The sequence below is a fragment of the Anarrhichthys ocellatus genome, unplaced genomic scaffold, assembly GCF_004355925.1.
Source record: "Anarrhichthys ocellatus isolate YVR2014 unplaced genomic scaffold, GSC_Weel_1.0 scaffold23, whole genome shotgun sequence".
NCBI classification, from domain to species: Eukaryota; Metazoa; Chordata; class Actinopteri; order Perciformes; family Anarhichadidae; genus Anarrhichthys; species Anarrhichthys ocellatus.
In genome coordinates, this window is record NW_022280053.1 from 1,661,742 (window position 1) to 1,670,881 (window position 9,140).

At 41.7% G+C, this 9,140-nt stretch overlaps 1 protein-coding gene across 3 annotated transcripts in view; it reads left to right on the plus strand.

Moving 5' to 3' along the window:
* Window positions 1–7,496, plus strand: part of col5a1 (procollagen, type V, alpha 1) — a 73,081-nt gene extending 65,585 nt beyond the window's left edge. Inside the window, exons 63-67 of one of the 3 annotated variants that reach the window (XM_031859909.1) lie at window positions 198–310; window positions 1,894–1,962; window positions 2,029–2,097; window positions 4,567–4,800; window positions 5,028–7,496. In XM_031859909.1, the coding sequence (XP_031715769.1) occupies window positions 198–310; window positions 1,894–1,962; window positions 2,029–2,097; window positions 4,567–4,800; window positions 5,028–5,174 (632 nt within the window). In that variant the 3' untranslated portion in view covers window positions 5,175–7,496. The remainder of the gene's footprint in view (window positions 1–197; window positions 311–1,893; window positions 1,963–2,028; window positions 2,098–4,566; window positions 4,801–5,027) is intronic. The other 2 variants (XM_031859910.1, XM_031859911.1) reach the window with 2 other exon arrangements.
* Window positions 7,497–9,140: the final 1,644 nt, after the last annotated feature.

Here is a 9,140-nt window from a genome sequence, read left to right on the forward strand (position 1 = left end):
TCCTGCAGTGTACAACATCTCTGTATAAGATTGTTCGCACAATAGAGACTGTGGAGACATAGAGACATGCAAGATATATTTAGCACAGGCCATATAATGTCAGACATTGCCTTGACCTAAGGGAGTACAGTATAGACTTTAAATCATATCACCACTCTATAATCACTCTCTCTCTCTCTTTATCTCCATCTCTCCAGGTGACTACTGGATTGATCCAAACCAGGGCTGCTCTCGGGACTCCTTCAAGGTTTACTGCAACTTCACAGCAGGTGGAGAGAGCTGCATCTTCCCAGATAAGAAGTCTGAAGGGGTAGGTCTGGCCGCGTGTACACAAACACTTGCACACACATACACACACAGAGTGGAAAGCCAGGTTGAGGATATGTTACACAGAAATGTTGGGACTCTTTCCAGTAAGATGATGTTGGAGAAAGGAAAAAACATTTTTACTGTTTTCAGTCTCTAGTTTGTGATTTGATTGACAGTGAAATAAGTGTGTTTTCTCCTCACGGCTGGGACTAACCGCTGAACATACTGTATAAACAACCCGAACATTTCAAGACAGCAATGGTTGCAACAGTAACTCTATTGTATCGACTCATGTACCCATATAATTAGCCTCCATGAGATTACCTTGTGTGTTGTTATGTGGGAGATGACTCCACAGGGTTACCTGCATTTACAACGACGGGCCATTTTACAAACTAAAGCTAAATCTCAGTTTAGTTCTGGCAGTTGGTAACCACAGGGAGACAACTCCCTCAATCAAACACACACATTCACCCACCCACACTATTGTTTCAGTGCCATGTTTAGATTGAATGCCATTAAGGACCCGAAAAGCCTTTGGCAGGTGACAGACTCACTGTAGAAGATATTCGCTTCATTACGCACGAGTGTGTGGAGGAGAGGAGCAGAGTGGTGCAACACTGGAAACGCTGTCTTTGACAAGTCAGCGTTGTGTAATAGCACACTGCTACAGCCATTTTAATGATCCCACTCACCGAGCCTCAGAGGAGCAGGAGTTTGCTTAAGCTCAGAATAATGAAGCAGACTTTTCATAGCGTGCTGGTGATGGGCTGAAGAAAAGCCTCTGCTTTCAGTCTCCGCGTGGAGACTGCAAACACACCCACGTGCGTATAGATTGGCACGGCTATTATGAGAGCACACACACACAGTTATACGCCGTCCACGCACTGTGCAGAATCACAGTCACAAAGCCAGACACGAACTCACGGATGCTAAAAAAGAAAAAAAGTCGCAGAAAGAATATATAATTTTCTCCTCGGCTCGGTTCATCCCAGTGAAAACAACTGACGGTCACCTTCAAGGCAGCATGGGTCTAATGTATGCCATCTCCTGGCGATAAGTCATCTCCGGCTCATCATTCATTAACGCATTAAGCTGTCGATGACAGTTCCATATCAAACCCTGCTATCTAATTTTAGAGAAATCCATCATTGTCATGGTCGAGATCATTAGAGCTGTGCCCTGTTGGCCAATTTACAGCTTTTAATGGCATAACAAAGTTAGTGCACCGTGGCTGCACTGAACAGCAGGGATAGAGGCCGCGGTATAAGAGCTCCTTGCAGGCGATCATTGCTTAATTAATCACTGTGTACTCGTGAATTTTTCAGCAGCAATGAGCTGCCAGCCACAGTTTGTACTGTACAAAATGGCATAATGGCTTACTAAAATCTTCTGCCCTGGACCGGTTGGTCTGGTTGATCTTACTGAATACTGTTTCAGGTCCGGAAGACTCCTCTGAGGACAAACAGAAGGAGGAAGAGGGGAGGAAAAAAAGAGATGGGGTGATTTTCTGTCAGTTCTGTTTCTTTTCTTTAACACTGCTGTTTTTGCCTCCTCTGCCTCTCTGTCGATCCATGCCCCCAGGCTAGGCTCACATCCTGGGCAAAGGAGAATCCCGGCTCATGGTTCAGTGAATTCAAACGTGGTAAACTGGTAAGCCACACTCCCGACTTTCCTAAGTCCTTTTCCCTTTTCCTGAATGCCTCTTATATTTTACAGAGCAAAATGGCAAAATGGCCCAAAGACTCGCCAGGCACATGGTATAGTCACTACAAGAGAGGTTCCATGGTAAGTGGCCCCGCCTGCGGTCACAGAGTCCTGGCTGAGGCCTGGACTCTGTGTGCCTAAGGCTCTGCATGGTTTTGGTTCTGCCATACAGAGTCTTGTTCATGTTGTTGGTTGTTACTTCGTCGAGGTGCATGATTCAGCACGCGCTGCACTCACCTTCAGTCCGACATCAGAGGCGATGCTCTTACGAGGCAATGAAGAAGAGGTTTGTGGACCACGCAGGCGAGATTTGCCTGTGATGAATCAATACATTTGGCATCTAATGGAGTTTAACAAATGGAAAACAATGTACTGCTGTTGCACTCCAGTCTGCCACACCTCTGCTACATTAAGAGAGCATCTCCTGGTGACTGTGTGCCTCAACACTCACATGACTCAAGACAACAACATAATAGTTTGGAAAAGAACACCAGAGAGTGAATAATACATCACTTAACACTTCCTTTCCTTACACATTACATCTTTTTTTGTTGTACATCTCAACCAGTTCCTGCCTCAGCAGGTCATTTATCCTCCACAAGGGGGGGAAACATAAGCATCAGTCCCTCTCTGCTGCAGCCATTCAGCTGCACTCACATTCCCAGTATCTCCCTTAAACACTACTTAGATCCGGCGGAGTAGCTCTGAGTCAAACAGGTCAGGCACTCAGTCACCACCCAGGGGCTTCTGGGTACTCAGTCACTGTTGACTTGCGGCTGTGATGATAAAGAGGTAAAGTTTTTCTGGCGATTTCCGGCTGGATCCACACGCTGGGCTGGGAGGGGAGGAAAGGGATGAAGAGTGGTGGGGTAACCACCACGCGTGGGAGTACCCGACCACTCCGAGGATGAAAACAGCAGAACAGTGGCACTACGTAGAGCCACGATGCCGACACTCAATCGACATATTGCAGAACAAAGTGGTCATTATTACTATTAAATCGTGTGTTTAATTAGCTAATTAATTCAGCGGCACTACATTGTTTTTGCACAAATAGATGGAGAAGATGATCCGCTCCCTCTGTTAATGTGACGTTTGAGTGTCGGTCCTCTGGGTTTGTATGTGCATGCGTGTGAACGATCGCTTATGTGCAAGAACAACCAGTCGAGAAAGACCACATCCAGGTTTGCTGCTCTGGCTGCACGGTGTGGATGCTGCATGCGCTCTACTCTCAGTAAGTCCTGTATGTCTGAAAGACGAAGCGGCTATGTGGATCTAATGGATTCCTGACGGTTGGTATGTAGATGGTCACGGACGGACATTAAACGGAACCATAAATCCAAAGCTGCCATCTTATCAGTCAGGAGGATTACAAGGCACTGTAATTAGCTTAATTGAATATAGCTCTGTTTTCCGTAAAAAAAAGAAGAAAAAAAAGCGATATCGAGGTTAATTATACCAATTAACCAGGTAATTAACATATCATTACTGCAACACATTTCCTATTAGGGATAATTACATGTTCATGTACATACAATCATTTGCTCATATTGGGTATATATTTTACATAATTACAAAATCAACATTTAAATGAGATGTTTAGTTATGCTTATTTTCTGTTCTTTGATGGCGGATGTTTTATCAGCTTTGTACAGCTTCCAGGCATCAGATCAAAAATATTCTGCGACCTTCTATCCCAACAACAAAGTATCATCACCTGATTGTTTAAGAACCAAGGACTTGGTTTCACGCTCATCTTCACCCTGGAGACATTTGCATATATTTGCACATTACTTAGGAATAAAATGGGTAATATTCAACATCTTTTATTCAACGAAACGCCATGAAAAGACCAAAGCCTGCAATGAAGTTGTTCCACTAACAATAATTCCATTGTCCAAAAATTATAAAAAAAACAATAAAAAGACACTAGTGAGCCACACAGTTGCACTGGCTAGTAAACAATAGTGTACTAAATAATTATTTAGCCACAAAAATTCACTTCTTTGAGTAGCGTTTGCTAAAAACGACAGTGGTTTGCTGTTAAAGGAAATTTAGTATATTTACGTCTTCAATAGGAATGAATGGACTTAGAGCTGAGTGCCACAAACAAGGTAGGTAAGTCAGAAAGTATTGTGAGTATTTGTTGACGCGAAGAAAAATATAGAATATCACCAACCGTATCCTTAAACATCAGGTAAAAATGCCGTCATGTATCGTCTATGATTTTAGTTTTTAGTTAGTTTTTTATGTGTTCTCGAGCATCGTAGTATATTAACTCTGTACCCTCGGATGACACCTCCTTTTTCTAACGCCGTTGTCGATAAGAAACACGTCCTAGAACTCCAAACACAGCAGTAAAACTCGAATACAAATTACTACTCATAACTTTAATCAAAACATCCCCCAAGAGACAAGAACGCTGCACAACGGAGACGCGACAGTGTGCTCTGTGAATCTTTATAGGATCCTCAGGATACTCCTCAGTCTTTAAACTGATCCCTTCTCCTGCTGTTACATTTTTAAATGTTCAACTCCACCTCTTCGCAGCTCTCCTACGTGGATGCGGAGGGCAACCCCATCAGCGTGGTCCAGATGACTTTCATGCGGCTGCTGAGCGCGGCAGCCAGACAGAACATGACGTACAACTGCTACCAGTCGGTGGCCTGGCACGACCAGGATCAAGACAACTACGACAAGGCCATCCGCTTCCTGGGCTCCAACGACGAGGAGATGTCTTACGATAACAACCCCTACATCCGCGCGGTGGCCGATGGCTGTGCGGTGAGTTAACGAGATGTGTGTGTGTGTGTGTGTGTGTGTGTGTGTGTGTTTGCGTAAGCGGTTGGCGGAGCTCCTTTGATGAACACCGTCAGAAGATGATGCGTCTGTTGTCGTCGTGGTGGCTCAGTCAATAAGAGCCCTGCTGAAGTGTGTGATGTTTTTATGTCTGAAGAAGACATTTTCACACTCTTAACTCTGCCTCCTGCTGTGTCTTTTCTCTCCCACAGTTGAAAAAGGGTTATGAAAAGACAGTACTTGAGATCAACACACCAAAGGTGGAGCAGGTGCCAATTGTGGACATCATGTTCAACGATTTCGGCGGCTCTGCGCAGAAGTTTGGATTTGAAGTGGGCCCTGTCTGTTTCGTCGGCTAAGACTGTTTACCGAACAAATGGAGGAAAAAAAAAGCATAATATTTGTTTTCTCAGAAAATAAAAAAAACAATTGAAAAACAATAGGACAACTCTATTTGTAAAAAAGTAACTTTTGTTTCCATAAAGCAACACGTATGAGTAAAATGAAATCAAGTTGAGAATGCAGTGAAATTCTAGAGGAATACGAAATAACCTTGAAACCTCAGTGTGCCTTCTCCATCACATGCAAGTTTTGAAACTGGATGTCAGGTCCTGCCTCCACACACACACACACACACACACACACACACACACACACACACACACACACACACACACACACACACACACACACACACACACACACACAACCCTAGCCCCATGTCATCACACTTGATTTAGACTTTAAACAACGAAGGCGACCCTGAGAGCTGCAGCCGTTCCAGACGGCCGCAGTACCTGCCACGGACTCCATTTGATTTGGCTCTTTTCTTTTTCTCAAGTTCTGATCTCATGTTTTCCCTCATCTCCCCGGCTTTTTTCCACTTGTCCTTTGTTGGTTTGTTTGCTCATTAGCTTACGGGAGCTTTGTTTGTGCATAATTTCTCTCCCCATTCCCTTGGAATGGACCTTATATATATATATATATATATAAATATATATAAATAATTTTTATGTTTGTAAGTACATTCTGTATATTTTTTTTCCTGGTAATGTTTATTGCTTCTGGCTTCAAAACGTGCATGTGACTTTATTCATTGTGAAGTAGGAGACGATGGATAACATCTAAATTGTAGAAATATATTGAAAGTGAGGAAATTTGACTTGTAAATTGAAAAACAAAAACAAACGGAAAAGAAAAAGCAACCTTATTTGGAAGTCCTGTCTTGTTGCAGTTGTGGAAGCACACCTTGTTGTAATTTAAGAGCAGAATGGAAATAAAAGCAGAAAACAAGCTCTGTGATATTATGTGACAGTTTGATTTGCGTAACGAACAAAAACAAAAAGAAAGAATATATTCCTCCTTTTGTGCCGTCTGAACAGAACACATGCCTCGGTGGTGATATCATTAACTTAATAAACAGCCTCCATTATTTTCCTGAAACACATCTATCCGACTATGCAACGGGAGATGATGTCACATTTTCATGAAAACAAAGAAATCAAGACCTAGGTGCTATTTTCTCTCTTCTGTGGTGCTATGTATTTTTCTTTTTTGAGTTTGAATGAAAGGAAATCTGTGGTTATAATATTCCATCCGCCAGCAGCCCCCTTGACTCTCTTAACCCCTACATCCGACGCAGGTGGATCTTTGCTGCATCCATTTCATTTGTTTTTTTATTGGTTTTTCATGTTCATCTGCAGTGTTTGCATGCCATATCTCTACGTCTCCACTCACAGATCAGTGCAGCATGATATCTCCCGCTTCAGCGGACTCCGCACAGATAAGACACTTGTACCAAATGTTGGAATAACCAAGAGGAAACTAAGATGTCGCTGTTGGCTATGCATATCGCTGCTCTAAGATGCTGCATTATGGCTCTTGCTGTTGGATCATCTGTGCCACATCGAACCGATAGAGTTGACGAGTGGACATGTTGTGATCGGGCCAAAGCGTAAAGGGATATTGTCCAAAGTTTTGTTTGGTGAATGAAACCCTAAAGTCTCCCACCAAAAGGTTTTCAGGTATATATTTAGCTTTAAGGGCCATGGTGGCTTGAAATCTTTTTTTTTTTGTAATGGAAACAACTTGATATTTTTTGAAATATAGTAGAAGCAGGTCACTAAATTAGCCAGATTAAAGCGCAAACAGAAATGCTTGTTGGTCTACTATTTTTGCCCTTATTGTAATTATGCTCTTTGTTCAAACTATGCACTCTTTGCTTATGACCACTAGTATCTACCACAGAACTTTTACAGCCCTTCAAACATAGGTTTGTTTTGTTTCCTTTTTTAAAATCTTCAACTATGTGACTTGAACCATTTCTGTTAAGATAACTCTATGCTTGTAGATCTTTGGCTTTATTTTTTCATTGGGATGCAGTACACCCAAATTTAAAAAAAAAAACTTTCCTCTCAATAAAAAGGAGAAACAAATTTTTTGTAAATTTCCAGAACCAGCAGTGATTGTTTTGTTTCCTTTCAGTTTGTAGATTTCCATTTGTCTGTCTGTCTGTTTGTTTTCACAGTCTTGTCAAACCTGTGTAAGGATAAGAGGATAGAAGTTATATTGGTTTTTATGTCAATAAATTCAAGTTTACTGTGGCCATCCACTCTTGTATGTCCTTTGAAGCATTAAAACCTATCTGTATGCATGAAATTGTAAAGTTCTTTCTCTTGTTATGATCTCCAGTCCTCGTTTTATTCATCGGGATACATCGGTGCTTCAATGATGAATAAAGGGTCATGTCCACAATTGTGAAGTGGAGAGAAAATGATGAACTTGTAACTCTACCAAAGCCAATGTTCGTTTGTAGTATATTTATTGTACTATTTAAAATAAAAAAATAAATGTTAAATGATACCATAGTTTTAAGTGTAAGAGGCCCCCTCTTTACATGCACACAGGAAAACAAAAGGTATTGTTATAAGGATATATATTTACCACACATTTTACATGAGCTCCTTTTTAACGGAGCCTTTCGGGATGCGTTTGGCCACATCGATTTAAATATACAGTCCTGTTAACAACGTCTCTGCTGTATGTGAGAGAATGTGTGTTGAAAGTTTAGACTGTATGGATGCTAAATGAATGTCTGTTTAAAGATGCATCAGGTAAGGATACAATTCATTTACTACAATGTATGTTTAATAGTGTCAAACAACTCAAAGTTCTCAGGCAGCACCTCGTGATCGGACATGCGGTCATCCAATGATTGTTCGCTGCTGACGCCTCCAACGAAGACTGCTTAAAGAATCTCCCTGGCGAGGCTCTTTTGGGCGGCTAATGTTTGCACTTGTATCCCGTCAGGCTAATATCTACACTGCCAGCAGCGCATTATGATACGCCAGGAAAGATATGTATACTATTCATGATGACTTCTGCACTGTTATGTATTTCATGCAAACCTTGCTCAGTTAAAATAAAATTCTTATCTTTTTAACCCTCTCATGCACCACAAATTTCAATAATCAGTATCTTTAAGCTTTGATCTGTGGTGCTGATGATGACTTGCAGCACTTCTAGTGTCTCATTAGCAGAAACCCTCACATATTGCACGTTAAGCCTAGCACAGCAAAAAAAAAAAAAAAAAAAAGTTGTTGAGCATGATACCATGATCAATATTTAATGCAGTGTTTACAGGATGGATTTAGGACGATCAGAATGCATGGATTCTACTGAGGCGGCATCCTGGGTGAGAAAAGCAGAAACCGAAGCAAATTCCTCATCCAAGCACAGAACTACTTGCAATGCAGGGGTGATAAGTGGGGCATCAAAGTGGGTTGAGGATGGGAAAATGAAAAAAAAAAACGACACCAGGTAGGGATTTAGCTCCCTCCAACTATGGCAACAGGTGATGTGTCAAAAGACCACAGCAGCATCCAAGTGTAATAAGCGTGGGGAACATTTAAGAAGAGCAGATTCAGGACGTGTGAAGAGGTCACTTTGAGACATGCAAATGTGTTCGGAGCAAAGTGACGCTCACGGGGTTCTATAGTTGAGCAAACGAATCAACCAAATACTGAAGTGTGCAAGGTAAGACTGAGCTGCCCGAGGATGAACTCGGAAGTTATCAGATCCCTTCCTTAAAAGTTCTCTCGTCGACACTCAGAGCATTAATACAGCAGCAAACTGCTGTTGAACATGTAAAGATACATTGGTAATGTCTACCTGAGCAGACCATAAACGTCTTTCTGGGTGTCACTGTTGTGCAAACTGTTCCTCGCTGCTGTTATTTGACAACTCTTCCCTCTCTATGATTGCTTGAGAAGTTAGAAATATATATATGTAATTATGTATTGAATCACAGAATAGTTATTAAATGT